The sequence below is a fragment of the Scyliorhinus torazame genome, chromosome 2, assembly GCF_047496885.1.
Source record: "Scyliorhinus torazame isolate Kashiwa2021f chromosome 2, sScyTor2.1, whole genome shotgun sequence".
Lineage (NCBI taxonomy): Eukaryota > Metazoa > Chordata > Chondrichthyes > Carcharhiniformes > Scyliorhinidae > Scyliorhinus > Scyliorhinus torazame.
The window spans coordinates 316,777,835-316,796,672 of record NC_092708.1 but is presented as its reverse complement, the minus strand read 5'-3'; the positions used below and the strand labels follow the sequence as shown (position 1 = coordinate 316,796,672).

The 18,838-nt window shown below is 46.2% G+C and overlaps 1 protein-coding gene and 1 long non-coding RNA gene across 4 annotated transcripts in view; one reads left to right on the top strand and one right to left on the bottom strand.

Annotated features, from left to right (window-relative positions):
- kiaa0586 (KIAA0586 ortholog) overlaps positions 1-18,838 on the top strand; it is a 934,633-nt gene that overhangs the window by 111,501 nt on the left and 804,294 nt on the right. For all 3 annotated transcript variants that reach the window (XM_072489245.1, XM_072489251.1, XM_072489243.1), the window contains exon 7: positions 4,788-4,995. In XM_072489245.1, the coding sequence (XP_072345346.1) occupies positions 4,788-4,995 (208 nt within the window). The remainder of the gene's footprint in view (positions 1-4,787; positions 4,996-18,838) is intronic.
- Positions 4,866-18,838, bottom strand: part of LOC140399788 (uncharacterized) — a 102,233-nt gene continuing 88,260 nt past the window's right edge. The window contains exon 3 of the long non-coding RNA XR_011937884.1: positions 4,866-4,991. This is a non-coding gene — a long non-coding RNA (uncharacterized lncRNA). The remainder of the gene's footprint in view (positions 4,992-18,838) is intronic.

The following is an 18,838-nucleotide window of genomic DNA, read 5'->3' as shown; positions in this document are numbered from 1 at the left end:
CCCTAATCTTACTGAAACATCTAAACCCTGGAACCTCCAACAACCATTCCTGCCCTGTTCTATCCACATCTCTGTAATGGTCACAACATCGTAGTCCCAGGTACCAGTCCATGCATCAAGCTCACCAACCTTGTTTTCTGATGCTCCTCGCATTGAAGTAGACACACTTCAAACCACTTTCATGCCTGCAGGTCCACTCTTGTGATCTTGGTACCTTCCTCAGTACTGCACTCCCCTCAACTTCGCGAACTCCAACAAAGCTATCTCCTGGACTACAAATCAGTTTCCCATCCCCCTGCCAAATTAGTTTAAACTCCCCCGAAGAGGTGTAGCAAATTTCCCTCCCAGGATATTGGTGCCCCTCTGTTTCAGGTGTAACCCACCCTGTCTGTACAGGTCCCACCTTCCCCAGAATGTGCTCCAATTATCCAAGTAACTGAAACCCTCCTACACCATCCCTGTAGCCACATGTTAAACTGCACTCTCTCCCTGTTCCTCACCTCGCTCGCACGTGGCACTGGCAGCAAACCAGAGATGACAACACCGTCTGTCCTGGCACTCAGCTTCCACCCTAGGTCCCTGAATTCCTGTTTTACATCCCCGTCCCTTTTCCTACCTATGTCATTGGTACCAATGTGTACCACGACTTGTGGCTGCTCCCCCTCCCCCTTAAGGATCCTGAAAACACGATCAGAGACGTCACGGACCCTGGCACCCGGGAGGCAACACACCAATGGGGCGCATGGTCTGAGATTACTATCCCCGCGTACTCTGCCCTCTCCACCCCGACCCAAATCTCCCGGCTCACCACGAGAAAGTCAATTCTGGAATGAACCCTGTACACATGCGAAAAAAAGGAATACTCCCCCCTGGGTTCCTGAAGTGCCGTGGGTCCACCATACCCATCTTTTCCATAAACCCACTCAGCTCCTTTGCCATTTATATCCCAGCAATTGACCTGGGGCTCGATCTATCTACCCTCGGCTCTAGGACACAGTTGAAATCTCCTCCCATAATCAACTGGTACTGGTGTGTGGCCAAGATTGCGACCAGCAACTCCCTCATAAAATCTACATCATCCCAATTCGGTGCATACTCATCCAACACCACCGACGTCCCTTCTAATACCCTGCTCACCATCACATATCTCCCACCCGGGCCCCTCAATTCCTTCACGCTCACAAACCCCGTCATCAAAATTGACACTCCCCGCAACTTTGAATCAAACTCTGAGTGGAAAACCTGACCCACCCATCCCTTCCTTAACCTAAGCTGGTCCTTCAGGTGGAGATGCGCCTCCTGCAGAAAGACCACCTCCGCTTTCAAGCTCCTAAGGTGCGCAAAGACCCAAGATCTTTTGACCGGTCCATTGTGCCTTCATATGTGCCACGTTATCAGTCTTAGCGGGGGCTTACACCTCAATTCCCCTCTACCGTCAGCCATCCTCACCTTTTGGCTCTACCCCCATTAATTCCACCTATATCTGGCCCATCCAAGATGGCCCCTTTCTCCGCCCCTGACCATGTTTCTTCTCCAACCTCGTCTCATTGCATCCCCCCCCCCCCCCAAACGGTCACCTCTCTCGGTCTTCTCCCCATCTCACTTCCGTCACCAGCATTACCTGCCAGTGTGGCAACTTCTGCCCAAAAGCTTCTCCCAACCCTCCACCCCTCCCCACCCTCACCTCTCTGTTCTGTGAAGAAGGCTCCCCGCTGACATCCCACTCCCCCACCCAAACAAACACTCATCTCGAACCACAGGTCACCTTCCCCAAGAACAAATAAACAGAAAAAAAATCTCAGCCCCAGGCAGCAGGAGGGGGCTGGGGACAGCTGTGCCCTTACAAACTTTTCACCCCAGCTACCTTTTGTCAATCCAACATTGAAAAAAAAGGGAAAAAAATCCTCCACATCGGAGGAACAGAACCCCCCCCCCCCCACTCCCTCCAACACCCACTCTACCTGTACTCCCAATTCAAAGTGCCAGCAGCTCAGTCTCCCAGAATTGTTCAGTTCATTTCTCCCCCAGTTTATGCTCCTTGATAAAGTAATTGGCTGCTTCTGGGGTCTCAAAATAGTATTCCGACCTTGATACGTCACCCAAAGCTTCGCCGGGTGGAGCACCCCAAACCTGATCTGCCATTGATAAAGCACCGCCTTGGCTTTGTTGAACCCCGCACGCCATTTTACCAGCTCAGCTCCAATGTCCTGATATATTCGGACCTTGTTCCCCTCCCGTTCAGAGTTGCACTTCGACCTGGCCCACTGCAGAATCTTCTCTTTCTCCACGAACTTATGGAGTCTCACTGATCACCACACGCGGTGGCTCCCCAGCTCTAGGCTTCTGCCTCAGAGACCTGTGCGCTCTGTCTACTTCAGGGGCCTTATCCAACACCCCCTCCACCACCAGCCCCGCAGGCACCCTTGAAACGTACCTCGTGGCACTTGCACCTTCCACTCCTTCAGGCAGGCCCACTATCCGCAGATTCTGCTTTCTCAATCTATTTTCCTGCTCCTCCACCTTTGCTCTCAATATCTTGCAAAGGTCTCCCACCTAGAGCCCCACCTCCGCCACAAATGCCACCACCCAATCGCTGTGGTCCAACATCATCTTCTCAATCTCTCGATCTGCGACATCTGCGCCTCCAAACATTTCTCCACTCTCGCCATTGAGCCCTTCAGGGGTGCCATAACCCCTTTGATGGCCTTCTAGCGATCCTCCTGCATCTCCTTCCTCTGCTGGTGGAACTCTTCCTTGATAAAGGACATCAACTGTTCCATTTGGGGCGTTGCTACTTGCACTAGCCCTTCCCCCTTCGCCATCCTTCCACTGGCTGCTGCGCTACAGGTCTCTTCCAACTCCTTGGCCAGGTCTTTCACCTTCTGCCGGGTTTGGAAGCCAGCAGACATAACACTCTCAGGGGGAACTTCTCTGACCTTCAGCTGCACTTTTTTGTCAATGTTGCACCAAATTCCGGGTGAAAAGAGCTCTTTTCTACGCCTTCAAACAGGAGCTGCCCTGTGTGCGACCACGCACACCATGACCGCCACTGGAAGTCCCGGTTTCTTACAAAAGTTGATTTATTGAAGGGATATTGGAAAGTTCCATTGGCAAATATGGCCAAAGAGATATTAGCTTTCGTAACCCCAGATGGACTTCAATATAACTTCATGCCTTTCGGAATGATGAATGCACCAACGACCTTTCAAAGATTAACCAACAAGGTCATTGAAGGATTTTGCAACTGTGTTGCAAATATTGATGATTTGGTTGTGTTCAGCCAAACTTGGGAGGAGCATTTACAACACTTGAACAATTTGTTTGATCAGTTCTAAAAAGCCAATTTGGTCATAAATTGTGTAAGAAAAGTGAATTTGCCAAAGCAAAAGTGACTTATTTGGGCCACATATGGGACAAGGCCAAGTAATGCCTAGAGAAGGAAAAATAAGGGCTATCTTGGATTTTCCAGTGCCTGATACAAAACACGAGATTCTGCAGTATGCACGCATGAGTGGATTCTATTAGAGGTTTGTTCTGAATTTCAGCATTGTAGTGGCTCCCCTGACAAGCTTATTAAAGAAAGGGAAAATATTTTAATGGACACAGGAGTATTAAAGTACCTTTTAACAGCTTGAAAGCTGTACTGGCTACCACACTGGTTTGAGCAGCACCAATTTATGCTAAGCCAATTAAGCTCGCTATTGATGCCATCGATGTAGGTATTGGTGCAGTATTTTTTTAAATTTTAAGTATCCAATTCTTTTTTTTCCAATTAAGGGGCAATTTAGCGTGGCCAATCCATCTAGCCTGCATATCTTAGGGTTGTGGGGGTGAGACCCACACAGACACGGAGAGAATATGCAAACTCCACATGGAAAGTGACCCGGGGCGGGATCGAATCTGGGTCCTTGGCGCCGTGATGCAGCTGTGCTAACCAATGCGCCACCGTGCCACCCTTTTGTGTAGTATTATTGCAGGAGGGTAGGGATCAAACGCCCAGTCAGTTACATTTCTCGAAGTTAAATTCTTGCCTGTGGAAATACTCAACTGTAGAAAAAGATACTTTGCATTTGTTGTTGACTCTACAACACTTTGAAGTCTACATATCCAACAGCTCTACAACGACTTGTTTATATGGACCATAATCCTTTAACCTATTTAGAAAAGTTTCATATTAAGAATCTGAAACCATTTCATTGGCATTTAATGCTACAACCATACAGTTTGAAAAGCAATCATGTCGCGGGAAGAGCAGATACTCAATCAAGAGCAAAAATGGAGGAACCAGAAAATTGTGATCAATTTGAACTTCTGTAGAATATGTAGAGTGGGGAATAATTTGACCTGGGCAAGCAGATATAATTTGATTGCTATTTTAAGTCATATGTTCTATCTTTATTTTCATGTTTTTATTTTGATTGTTCTATGCCCACATTTATAATAGAAACGTGTTACGTAAACTTATCACACTACAGCGCCTCCACTGGTAGGAAGGCTTTTGTTTCTTATGAATGTTTATCAAGTGGATCAGTCGTCCCATTCTTCTCTTTGCAAATGCAGATCTGTAAATTGCTCACCTGAAAATTGTGTTAATTGCTTTATCGTTCACAAACTACATGGCCGTATCCAGAATTAATGTTACAATTGTATATTGCTTAAAATGTTTTAAACCGAGATTATATACATTTCCTGAACTTTACTTCCCTTGCAGTGCTTAATAAAAAGTTAAAGTTATGCAAAGTTATTGTAATTGATCAAAGTAGGTTATCCTTATCTTTATCCTTTAGTCACGAATGTTGACTACAGCATTCACGAAGAGCAACATCCATCCCGTTGATGCACCTCGAGCACATTCTGCCAAGTTGACACAGAGTTCAGCAACACATTATGGTGCAACACAGGCTCTGAATCAAGGCCTCCAGCAGTTGCCAAGCAACAACACCCATTATGTTTCTCTCCGAGATTTGCCATCTGACTCCTCTGCAACAGCACTGGGTGAGAAGAGTAAACAATTTTGTGTGAGATGGAGAAATATTTTCTTTGTCTATTACAATCCCGTAGAATAAAAACAAATCTTTGGTGTCATTGAAATTCAGCTCAATGCTTGTAATGGTGTCATTGATAGGAATGAGTATTTTTAACATGCAAAAAATTGAGTATAATGAATATTTTTGACTATAAATGTCACAAGATTAGGAATCTTTATTAATATTAAATGTGGCATAAAAATGATACACTTTTGCAGTCGGGTTTATTTTCAAATCTACACTTTAAAAGAATGCACTAATATTGTAATGAATATAGTCCTGTCTGTTTAATTTTATGTAAAACCACCACGAAAATTCGAGAGAATTCTTTTTTGGCAACTATGTTGGTCCAGAATTTCAATGTGCATGTTAGGAGCAAAATTATGGGCTCACTCTATAATATTGTAGTATTGTTACCACTGAAGGCCACTATTTTAATACGCTGAAGTACAACGGGATGGATGTTGCATACAAAATGATCAGGGGGTTGGATAGGGTGGACAGTGAGAGCCTTCTCCCGCGGATGGATATGGCTGGCACGAGGGGACATAACTTTAAACTGAGGGGTAATAGATATAGGACAGAGGTCAGAGGTAGGTTCTTTACGCAAAGAGTAGTGAGGCCGTGGAATGCCCTACCTGCTACAGTAGTGAACTCGCCAACATTGAGGGCATTTAAAAGTTTATTGGATAAACATATGGATGATAATGGCATAGTGTAGGTTAGATGGCTTTTGTTTCGGTGCAACATCGTGGGCCGAAGGGCCTGTACTGCGCTGTATTGTTCTATGTTCTAAGTTCTATCTTGGGTTCTAAAACAGTGAAAATGTGCAGTATTGTCTTATTCACAGACCGAATAATTATGCAGATACAATCTCTGGGCTTTTAACCATTAGAATCTCTACTGTGACTTCCGGTTGCAGCTATGCCTTGGTAGGTCGCACGGCCAGCAGCACCCGCCGATACGGACTTTTGGGCCCTTTTTAAGGAGCTCCAGCGGCATTTGGACGACGATTCCCGGTGTGGGAAGGAAACAGTGAGGGTCCCCCAGCGCTGTATGGAGTGGACCAGGAGCGGAGCGGTCAAAAAAGTGGCTTCAGAGAAGAGAAGAGAGCGGGTGCAAAAAAACAAGATGGTGGCAGGCGGTGATCAGGCAGCGTGGGCCCAGTGGTGTCGGGAGCAGCAGGAGTTTTTGAGAAGCTGCTTTGCGGACTTGAAGGCGGAGATGTTGGCCCCTATGAAGGCGTTGATCGAAAGGTTGGTGGAGACCCAGAAGATGCAGGGGACGGCGATTAAGGAGGTGCAGCAGAAGGTCTCTGATAATGAGGACGAGATTCTGGGCCTGGCGATCAGAGTGGAAGCGCACAAGGCGCTGCACAGAAAATGGCAGGAGAAGTTGGAGGACCTGGAGAATAGGTCGAGGAGGCAGAACCTGCGGATTCTGGGTCTCCTTGAAGGCGTGGAGGGATCGGATGTCGGGGCGTATGTGGCCACGATGCTGAGTACGCTGACGGGCGCCGGGGCCTTCCCGAGGCCCCTAGAGCTGGATGGGGCGCACAGAGTCCTGGCCAGGATGCCAAGGGCGAACGAGCCGCCGAGGGCTATGGTGGTAAGGTTCCACCGCTTCACCGACAGGCAAAGTGTTCTGCGATGGGCGAAGAAGGAGCGGAGCAGCAGGTGGGAGAACACCGAGATCCGGATTTACCAGGACTGGAGTGCAGAGCTGGCCAAGAAGCGGGCAGGATTCAAACGGGCCAAGGAGGTCCTCCACGGGAAGGGGGTGAAGTTCGGGCTGTTACAGCCGGCGAGGCTGTGGGTCACATACCAGGACTGACACCACTATTTGGATACACCGGATGAGGCGTGGACTTTCATCAAAACTGAGAAGTTGGACTCAAATTAATGGTTTGCAGTATGTTATGAGGGTTGTGGGTGAGGGGGATGGGGCGATGTTCGGGTGGGGTTTTCCCCCACGTTTTCTTGGGTCTGGGTGTCCCCGTGGCCTGGGGCCCTCGGGGATTGGGGCGAGGTCATAGTTGGGAGGAGCTGCGTCATAGGGGGTGAGATCGGCCCAGGTAGGGAGCACGGCTTTTTCCCGCGAAATGGTGGGGGCGGTACCCGAAGCGGGGGCCGGTACTGTTTTCGAGGTCCGCATTGGTTGATGTGGGGTGTGGGGGACTCTCTTTACCCCACTTAGGTGTGGGGGGGGGGCTGGAGATTTGGATGGGGAATCCAAAGGGGGATTTGAGGCAGAGGCGGGAGCGGCCGGGGTCAGCATGAGTCAGCTGGCTTATGGGAGTGCAATGGGGGGGGGGGGGGGGGGAGGTAGGGGGGTTAAGCAGTTGCTTGGTTGAGGGAGGGGGTGTTGGGGGGGGGGGAAACTGGGTTGCTGCTGTGCTGATTGAGGGGGAATCGATGGTACGGGAGAGAGTCGGGGCGGGGAGCCTCCGCCTGGGGGACTGGAGGGTGCGGGCATGTGGCTGGCCTAAAAAAGGAGATGGCTAGTTGGTGGGGGGAGGGGCGGGGGGTTGATCCGGTTGTTCACATGGAACGTGAGAGGCCTGAATGGGCCGGTCAAGAGGGCCCGGGTGTTCTCACACTTAAAGGGGCTGAAGGCAGATGTAGCCATGCTACAGGAAACACACCTGAAGACTGCGGATCAAACGCGGCTGAGGAAGGGATGGGTGGGGCAGGTCTTTCACTCCGGGCTAGATGCGAAGAACAGGGGGGGTTGCAATCTTGGTGAATAAGCGGGCGACATTTGAGGCGGTGGGTATTGTGGCGGATCAGGGGGGTCGTTATGTTATGGTGAGTGGCAGGCTGCAGGAGGCCCGGGTGGTGCTAGTGAATGTGTATGCTCCGAACTGGGACGATGCGGGGTTCATGAAGCGGATGCTGAGTCGGATTCCGGATCTGGAGTCATGTAGTTTGGTAATGGGGGCGGGAGACACTTCAATACGGTCCTGGACCCGACTCTGGACCGGTCTGGTTCGAGGTCGGGTAGGCGGCCGGCAGCGGCCAAGGTCCTGAGGGGGTTCATGGACCAGATGGGGGGATTGGATCCATGGCGATTTGCCAGGCCAAGGGTGAGGAAGTTTTCCTTCTTCTCCCGTGTACACCAGGCTTACTCGCGGATAGATTTTTTTTGTGCTAAGCAGGGCGCTGATCTCGAGGGTGGAGGGGGCAGAGTATTCAGCCATTGCGATCTCGGACCATGCCCCGCACTGGGTGGAGCTGGGGGTGTGGAGGAGAGAGGCCAACACCCGCTGTGGCGAATGGACGTGGGACTACTGGCGGACGCGGAGTTCTGTGGGCGGGTCCGGAGGTGCATTCAAAGATATGTGGAGGCCAATGATAATGGGGAGGTGTCGGTGAGTGTGGTCTGGGATGCGCTGAAGGCAGTGGTCAGGGGGGAGTTAATCTCAATTGGGGCCCACAGGGAAAAGAGGGAGAGGACGAAGAGGGAGAGATTGTGAAATGGTGGGGGAGATACTGAGGGTAGATAGGAGGTATGCGGAATCACCCGAGGAGGAGTTGCTGAAGGAACGTCGGAGCCTCCAAACGGAGTTTGACTTGCTAACCACGGGGAAAGCTGAGGCTCAGTTGAGGAAGGTACAGGGAGCAGTGTATGAGTATGGGAAGAAGGCAAGTCGGATGCTAGCGCATCAGCTGTGGAAGAGGAAGGCGGCTAGGGGGAATTAGAGATTGGGGGGTAACACAGTGTGGAGTCCAGCTAAAATGAAACAAGGTCTTTAAGTACTTCTATGGTAAACTATGAGTCAGAACCCCCGGAAGGTGGGGAGGGGATGAGGCAGTTCCTGGACCAACTGAGGTTCCCAAAGGTGGAGAAAGGGCGGATAGAGGGACTGGGGGCCCCGATTGGGATGGAGGAGCTAGTTAAGGGGTTGGGGAGTATGCAGGCAGGCAAGGCCCCCAGGGCTGGATGGGTTCCCGTAGAGTTCTATAGGAAATTCTTGGAGGTGTTGGGCCCTCTGTTGTTGAGAACTTTTAACGAGGCTAAGGAAAAGGGTATCCTTCCCCTGACAATGTCGCAGGCTTTGATCTCACTTATCCTCAAGTGTGATAAGGACCCGCTACAATGCGGCTCCTATAGGCTGATTTCACTCCTTAATGTGGATGCCAAGCTGTTGGCCAAGATCTTGGCCACTAGGATTGAGAATTGTGTCCCGGGAGTGATTCATGAGGATCACACGGGGTTTGTGAAGGGCAGGCAGCTGAATACAAATGTGCGGAGGCTCCTGAATGTGATCATGATGCCCTTGGAGGGTGGGGACGCAGAAGTGGTAGTAGCAATGGACGCGGAGAAGTCCTTCGATCGGGTGGAGTGGGAGTACCGCTGGGAGGTGTTAGGCAGATTTGGATTTGGGGAGGAATTCATAGGGTGGGTCAAATTGGTGTACCAGGCCCCGGCAGCGAGTGTGTCGACGAACCGGCTGCGGTCAGGGTACTTTAGGTTATATCGTGGAACGAGGCAGGGGTGCCCTTTGTCCCCCCTACTGTTTGCCTTGGCGATTGAGCTGCTACCCATGGCGTTGAGGGAGCCCAGAAACTGGAGGGGGTTGGTTCGTTGGGGGGGGGGGGGGGGGGGGGGAGCACCGTGTTTCGCTGCATGTGGATGACCTGCTTCTGTATATTGCGGATCCGGTGGAGGGGATGGTGGAGGTCATGCAGGTTCTTGGGGATTTTGGAGACTTTTCGGGATACAAGCTAAATGTGGGAAAAAGTGAGCTTTTTGTGGTGCATGCGAGGGGCCAGGAAAAGAGGTTGGGGAAGCTACCGCTCAAGATGGTGGAGAGGAGCTTTCGGTACTTGGGCATCCAGGTGGCCAAGAGCTGGGGAGTCTTGCAGAAGCTCAACTTAGCGCGGCTGGTGGGTCAGATGGAGGAGGACTTTAGGAGGTGGGATATGTTGCCACTCTCCCTGGCGGGCAGGGTGCAGTCCGTACAGATGACAGTTCTCCCTAGGTTCTTGTTCCAGTGCCTGCCCATTCTCATCCCCAAGTTCTTTTTCAAGCGGGTAAATAGGAGTTTCACGGGATTTGTGTGGGCAAATAAGACCCCACGGGTTAAGAGACTGTTTTTGGAGCACAGTCGGGGAGGGGGGGGGTGGAGGTGGAAACGCTGCTATTACTGGGCAGCGAATGTGTTGATGATTCGGAAATGGGGAATGGAGGGAGAGGGGGCGGTGTGGAAACGGTTGGAGGCAGCGTCCTGTATAGATACTAGTTTGGGAGCACTGGTGATGGCACCGTTGCCGCTTCCGTCGACGCGGTATACCAAGAGCCCGATGGTGGCGGCGACACTGAGGATTGGGGCAGTGGAGATGGCATAGGGGGAGGTAGGGGCCTCAGTTTGGACCCCGATACGGAACAACCACAGGTTCGTTCCAGGTAGGATAGACGGTGGGTTCCTAGGCTGGCACAGGGCGGGAATCAGAAGGATGGGGGATTTGTTTATTGATGGGACTTTTGCCAGTCTGAGGGCGCTGGAGGAGAAATTTGGGCTACCCCCGGGAACACCTTTAGGTACAGGCTGGTTCGGGCATTTGTGAAGAAACAGGTTGGGGAATTTCCACTGCTGCCTGCCCGGAGGATACAGGACAGGGTGGTCTCGGGGGTGTGGGTGGGGTATGGCAAAGTATCGGACATATACCAGGAGCTGCAGGAGGCCTCGGTGGAAGAACTGAAGGGCAAGTGGGAGGAGGATCTGGATGAGGGCCTTTGACTGACGCCCTGGGCAGGGTCAATTCCTCCTCATTTTGTGCCAGGCTTAGCCTGATTCAGTTTAAAGTGGTGCACCGGGTGCATATGACAAGGGCGAGAATGAATAGATTTTTGGGGGTAGAGAACAGGTGCGTGAGGTGTTCAGGGAGCCCAGCAAACCATGCCCATATGTTCTGGACATGCCCGGCACTTAGGGAATTTTGGAAGGGCTTTGCAAAGGCTACGTCCAAGGTCTTGGACACTCGGGTGAAACCGAGCTGGGGGATAGCGATATTTGGGGTATCGGACGATCCGGGAGTGCAGGAGTCGAAAGAGGCTGGAGTCCTGGCCTTTGCCTCCTTGGTAGCCCGGAGAAGGCTCTTGTTAATGTGGAGGGACGCGAAACCCCCAAGCGTGGAGGCTTGGGTCAATGGCATTGCGGAGTTTCTCAGGTTGGAGAAGATAAAGTTTGCCCTGCGAAGGTCTGTGCAGGGGTCCTCCAGGCGGTGGCAACCGTTCCTTGACTTTCTCACGGAGCGTTAGGTGGAGGTCAGCAGCAGCAGCAACCCGGGTTGGGGGGGGGGCGGGGTTTGTTTTATTTGTAAGGGGCGGATGCCCTACTTTGCTTTGTTTTTGTTTATTAAATTCTTAGTTGGTTAGGGGGTTAAGTTGTTTTGTTGGCACAGTGTTTTGCCTTCTTTGCATTTTATTTTCTATTGTAGTGTTTTGTAAAAAAATATGGAAAAATCTTGAATAAAAACATTTATAAAAAACAAGAATCTCTACCGTGCAGAAAAAAGCCATTTGGCCCATCGAGTCTGCAATGACCCTTTGAACGGGCACAAAACCTAGGCCCACTTCCCGGCCCTATCCCCGTAACCCCGCCCATTCAACATGGCCAGTCCAACTAACCTGCACATCTTTGGAGTTTGGATTAGAATAGTAGGTAATATTGATGTTAACTTGATTTGATGAACTTTTATTAAGGTTTTGAAAAGATCTTCATTTTTAAATTTAAAGTGACCAATTACTTTTCGCTGCTAGGAATTTAGAACCCTGAATCGAGCATACCGGTATAATTACAAGATAAATATTGGAGCGAGGTTGGGACAGGATTGCTACATCTCATTTTGAAAAAAATTTTGAGTACCCAATTCTTTTTTTCCAATTAAGGGACAATTTAGCATGGCCAATTCGCATACCCTACAAACCCCACTCTACAAAATGGGCAAACTCCACACGGACAGTGACCCGGGGCCAGGATCGAACCCGGGTCCTTGGCGCCGTGATGCAGCCGTGCTAACCACTGCCCCACCGTGCTGCCTGGGTGTTGAAAAGATCCCAGAAATTATATCAATCTGTTTATTCAGGATTATGGTGCAAATAATATCTTAACATCCTTGTCTCCACAGCATAGAATTAATGTATGGTGTCATGAGAATGTTGCTTTAAGAAATGTTTGGCTGCTCATGTTACTGCAGTGATGTCAGAGTGTGGGTGGAGCTGAGCTCTGGTTCTGCTTTTTAGTTACACTTTGATGAAAAGCTTGGGTGTGTCTCTGTCTTTTTGGTTTCGTTTTTCAGTGTGTTGCAGCTGAAGTCAGAAAAGCATGGTCTCTCTGCCATGAAAGACCATCTCTGGATCCTTTGGTGATTTAAAACTAATAGCTGCTTGCAGTAATGACTTTTAACCTAATGTGCTCCTGTTTAAAGGTTTGTTAAATCTTTTGGGTGTAAAAGACAGCATACATGTTACTTAGTGTTGTATTCTTTGGGGGTTGTATTTGATTTACTGGTTGCGAAGATGTTCACTGTTTGTTTTAGAAAGGTTAACTTGAGTTCATAGAATAAACATTGTTTTGCTTTAAAAAATATTTTTCATTTCTGCTGTACCACACCTGTAGAGTGAGCCGTGTGCTCCCCATACCACAATCTATTAAAAGTTGTGGGTCAGGTGAACTCCATGATACACTTTGGGATTCTCTAAACACTGGCCCATAACAATTGGGGGCTCGAGGGGGATAAAAGTATATTGATTGGATTGGCTTAGTGAACTTAAAGACAGTGAGGGGTGAGCATATTGTGGTTGCTTTTCAGGTGTGGTATTTTAGTTTAAGTGGGGAGTGTGTTGTGGACAATGGCTCTTTCAGAGGCTCAGAAGTTTTTGGGGGTGGAGGCGGTCACAGGCAGTACCTTACGGACAGAGACTAAAAGCAGACTGTTAGGTTTGGCAACAACATTGCAGTTAACATTACCTGACAAAATGCGAAAAGTTGAGGTAATTATGGCGGTGGTTAAGCATTTAAAGTTGCCTGAGATACATGTTTGACTCATTGGAAATGGCAAAAATTCAGTTACAGATTAAACAAATGGAACATGAGAAAGAATTAAAGCAGCTTGAATACGAAAGAGAGGAAAAAGAAAAAGAAAGAAAGGGAGATAGAGAGGACAAAGAAAAAGCGAGAGAAGAAAGGAAAGAAAGAATAGCCCTAGCAGAACAAAAAGAAAAAGAAAGGGAGATACAGATCAGGGAAAAAGGTAAAGAGAGAGAGTTTGAACTTCAGAAAATGGCCATGAAACATGACAGTCAGTTAAAAGTGGCAGACGTAAAGGGAAACGTACGGTTGGATGATAATGATGAGGATAGTGAGAAAGAGCATCATAATTGAAGGCGTGGTGGGGATCTATTTAAATATGTCCAAGCATTGCCAAGGTTTGATGAGAAGGAGGTAGAAGCCTTTTTAATTTCATTTGAGAAGGTAGCTAAACAAATGAAATGGCCACAGGACATGTGGGTATTATTGATTCAAACAAAGCTGGTAGGTAGGGCTAGTGAAGTGTCTGCATCACTACTGGAGGAGGTATCTGGGACGTATGAGGAGGTGAAAAAATCCATCTTAGGTGCATATGAACTAGTGCCTGAAGCTTACAGACAAAGGTTTAGAAATTTAAGGAAAGAATTTGGTCAAACATACATGGAGTTTGAAAGGATCAAACAAAGTAATTTTGATAGGTGGATAAGGGCTTTGAAAATAGACCAAACGTATGAAGCTCTCAGAGAAATTATACTTTTGGAGGAGTTTAAAAATTCACTTCCTGATGTAGTGAGAACTCATGTGGAAGAGCAGAGGGTTAAAACTGCAAGATTAGCAGCAGTAATGGCAGATGATTATGAATTAGTTCATAAATCAAAGCTTGGTTTCCGACATCAGTTTCAGCCTGTGAGGGATAGAAACTGGGGATATGAGAAATGCTCAAGTGGTAAAGATAAAGGTGATCTGATGGGAGATAATAAGGAGAGTGTACCTCAGATTAAAAAAGAAATCCAGGAGGGTGGAAGAGACATGAAAAGTTTCAAATGTTTTCACTGTAATAAACTACGCCATGTAAAGTCACAGTGTTGGTGGTTGAAGAAAAGCACTGGGAAGGCTGATGTGGTAAAACAGGATAAGACAGTGGGGTTTGTTAGAGTGGTGAAGGAAAGCCTAAGGGAAGCGAAGGAGGTGCAAAAGATTGTACAGCTGTTCAAGAGGTGATTGATAAAAAGGTGCCAGATGTCTTTAAAGAATTTACTTGTGTGGGTAAAGTTTACTCAAGTGTATCAGGAGGAGCAGGTAAAGAAGTCACAATTTTAAGAGATATGGGAGCTAGTCAATCTTTAATGGTAACAGATGAGTTATGTAGTTTGGGAAGAATGTTGCCAGAAAAGGTGGTAATATGTGGAATTCAGGGTGAGAGGAGTAGCGTTCCATTATATAAGGTAAGGTTGGAAACTCCAGTGAAGACTAGTGAAGTGGTAGTAGGAGTAATAGAGAAAATATCTTTTCCAGGAATACAGTTTATCTTGGGTAATGATACAGCTGGATCGCAAGTGGTAGTGATGCCTACTGTGGTTGATAAGCCAGTGGAAAATCAGACAACTGAAGTGTTGAAGGACGAATATCCTGGGATTTCTCCGGATTGTGTAGTTAGAAGGTCGCAAAGTCACAGGTTAAAACGAGGAGAAATCAGAGTGAAGATGACGTTGAAGTGCAATTATCAGAAACTATTTTTGATCAGAATGGTTGAAAAAGAACAAGAACAGGTGGAGGATGAGGCGGATATTTTTAGTTCAGGAAAATTGGCAGAGTTACAACAGAAATAAATAAAAATAAAACGGATGTATCTGAAAGCATATACGGAAGAGGAATCTGAGTGCATACCAGAGTGTTATTACTGTAAATGTGATGTCTTGATGAGAAAATGGAGATCTTTACATATGCAGGCGGATGAAAAGTGGGCAGAAGGTCATCAAGTAGTATTTGCCGGTAGGGTATAGAAAGGAGGTGTTGCGAGTTGTACATGAGGTACCAGTGGGAGGTCATTTGGGGATAAGAAAAACTCGAGCTAAAATCCAGAAACATTTTTATTGGCCTGGACTACATAAAGATGTAGTTAAATTTTGTCAATCATGTCACACATGTCAAGTGATCGGGAAACTGCAAGCAGTGATAAAACCAGCACCCTTAATACCCATTCCAGCATTTGAGGAATCTTTTATAAGGGTCCTAATTGATTGCGTAGGACCGCTTCCTAAAACAAAAAGTGGGAATCAATATCTTTTGACTATAATGGATGTGTCTACTAGGTTTTCAGAGGCCATTCCAGTATGTAATATTACAGCCAAAAGGATTGTGGAGGAGTTACTTAAATTCTTTACTAGATATGGACTACCGTCCGAAATTCAATCGGATCAAGGAACGAATTTTACTTCAAAGTTATTCAAAGAAGTTATGGATAGCTTAGGAATAAAACAATTTAAATCAACTGCGTACCATCCAGAATCGCAGGGAGCGTTAGAAAGGTGGCATCAGACATTATAGACAATGTTGAGGGCTTATTGTCAAGATTATCCAGAGGATTGCGATAAAGAAATTCCATTTGTACTGTTTGCAATTAGGGATGCACCTAATGAGTCTACCAAATGTAGTCTTTTTGAACTAATTTTTGGTCATGAGGTAAGAGGACCACTTAAATTGATTTAAGGAAAAATTGGTGAGTGAGAAATCAGAAATTACATTATTGGATTATGTGTCAAATTTTAGGGAACGATTAAATAGAGCAGGTGAATTGGCTGGACAACATTTGAAAGTTGCACAAAATGTGATGAAACAGGTTGCCGACCTGAAATCCAAAGTTCGTACTTTTGCCAGTGGAGATAAAGTTTTAGTGTTGTTACCAGTGGTAGGTGAACCTTTAAAAGCTAGGTTTTGTGGACCGTATCAGATTGAAAGGAAATTAAGTGAGGTGAATTATGTGGCAAAAACACCAGATAGAAGGAAGACTCACCGATTGTGTCATGCGAATATGCTTAAAAGGTACTTTGCAAGGGAAGGAGAGAAAAAGGAGAAGGTTTTAATGATTCTAACTCAAAGTAACGAACCAAATCCAGATGACTGTGAATTTGACATACATTAAATTGGAAAATGAGGATGTTCTTAAAAATTGGGATAAATTGTTGAGTTATCTTGCAGACAAAAAACAAACTGACCTGAAAGAGTTATTGATATGGGCAAGTTTGTGGAGATAAATTGGGAAGTACTAAAATGGCTATACATGATGTAAATGTGGGAAATGCTGTTCCAATCAAACAACATCCATATAAACTTAATCCTTTAAAATTGGCACAGGTTAACAAAGAGATTGAGAGTATGCTTAAAAATGGCATAATTGAAGTGGGTTGCAGCCAATGGCGCTCTCTCATAGTGATGGTACCTAAACCAGACTGTACCGAACGGCTGTGTGTGGACTATAGAAAGGTTAATGCAGTTACAAGAATGGACTCTTATCCTATCCCACGTTTGGAGGATTGCATTGAGAAAGTGGGACAGTCTGCTTTTATTTCCAAATTGGATTTACTTAAAGGTTACTGGCAGGTACCTTTATCCGAACGGGCGAAGGAGATTTCAGCTTTTGTGACTCCAGATGGTATATACCAATTCAAAGTTATGCCATTTGGCATGAAAAACGCCCCAGCCACATTTCAACGGTTAACTAACACAGTCGTTTCAGGATTACCCAATTGTATGGTATACATCGATGATCTGGTCATTTTCAGCCAGACATGGACAGAACATTTAAAACATCTGATGAGTTATTCGATCGACATCAGGAGGCAGGTTTGGTGATAAACCTAGCCAAAAGTGAATTTGGAAAAGCCCAAGTCACTTTCCTTGGCCATACAATCGGACAGGGTCGAATGGTCCCACGGGATGTGAAAACAAAAGTTATAGGGGAGTTTCCGATACCCTCGACACAAAGGGAAATAATGCGATTTCTTGGTATGAGTGGATTTTACCGGAAATTTGTACCACATTTTAGCAGTGTGGTCGCTCCACTGACGTTCTTGCTCAAGAAGCGTAACAAATTCCAGTGGGCAGCGGAGTGTCAACAGGCATTTGACGGCCTGAAGGCTGTGTTAACCACTGCTCCTGTGTTAGCCATCCCAGATTATACCAAACCATTCAAAGTGGCTGTTGATGCGAGTGATGTGAGTGTAGGTGCGGTGCTTCTACAAGACGACGACGAAGCGCTAGAGCGGCCTATTGGTCATTTTTCAAAGAAATTGAATTCTCACCAGAAGAAGTATTCAACGATTGAGAAGGAGACTTTGAGTTTGGTGCTGGCTTTGCAACATTTTAACATTTATGTGACCAGCAATCCGTCTGACACCGTTATAAATACTGATCATAATCCGTTGACATTGTTGGAACGTTACCGGAATAACAATGCAAGGCTGTTTCACTGGAGTTTACTGTTACAGCCATTTCATTTAAAAATAGTACATATGGCAGGACGAGAAAACGTGATAGCCGATGCTTTGTCATGAATGTGATGAACGGAAGCAATTTCAGTTGGAGGAAGAAGAACGAAAAAAAAAAAGACTATATTATTATACCTGTTTGCGTGGGTTTTTTTTTGAAACGATAAAGTGTATTTACTATGTGCATTTCTTAAAGGATGGTGAAAAGGTGAAAAATTAAACCATCTTGAAGTTGATGGTTTATTTTTTTTCTTGTGGGGGAGGTGTCATGAAAATGTCGCTTTAAGAAATGTTTGGCTGCTCATGTTACTGCAGTGATGTCAGAGTGTGGGTGGAGCTGAGCTCTGGTTCTGCTTTTTAGTTTCACTTTGAGAAAAGCTTGGGTGTGTCTCTGTCTTTTTGGTTTCGTTTTTCAGTGTGTTGCAGCTGAAGTCAGAAAAGCATAGTCTCTCTGCCATGAAAGACTATCTCTGGATCCTTTGGTGATTTAAAACTAATAGCTGCTTGCAGTAATGACTTTTAACCTAATGTGCTCCTGTTTAAAGGTTTGTCAAATCTTTTGGGTGTAAAAGGACAGCATACAGGTTACTTAGTGTTGTATTCTTTGGGAGTTGTATTTGATTTACTCTGTTTGTTTTAGAAAGGTTAACTTGAGTTCATAGAATAAACATTGTTTTGCTTTAAAAAATACTTTTCCATTTCTGCTGTACCACACCTGTAGAGTAGGCCGTGTGCTCCCCATACCACAATCTATTAAAAGTTGTGGGTCAGGTGAACTCCATGGTACACTTTGGGATTCTCTAAACCCTGGCCCATAACAATGGTTATGATGAGGAAAGTACAAAATTGCAAGATTTGATCTCAAAACACCAACAAAAATCAAAAAATGCCAGATAATAAAAACTGAACTTGACTTCGTCACCATAATCAGTGGCCCTAATTATGATGAATAATAAAAATGTTGTATATTACTTCTTCCTAATCATCAACATAGTCCAATATTCATTTTAAAATTTGTTTTAATTTCAGTTTTAATTACTATGATTTAATGAGCATAATTTTTCTGATACTAATTGAACTGTATGTAACTACTGCATGATTTAACCATATGTATCTTATAAAGTAATGTTAAGCTTATGATTCTGTAAAGTATTAATTACTTTAGACAATCATTCGCTCAACATTTGTTTAACAAGATACACATTGTTAAATCTTGCAGTAATTACAAACAGTATCACTATTATTTTCATAACATTGATGGTAAAGCTGTCTCTCTAGTCAGTATAATT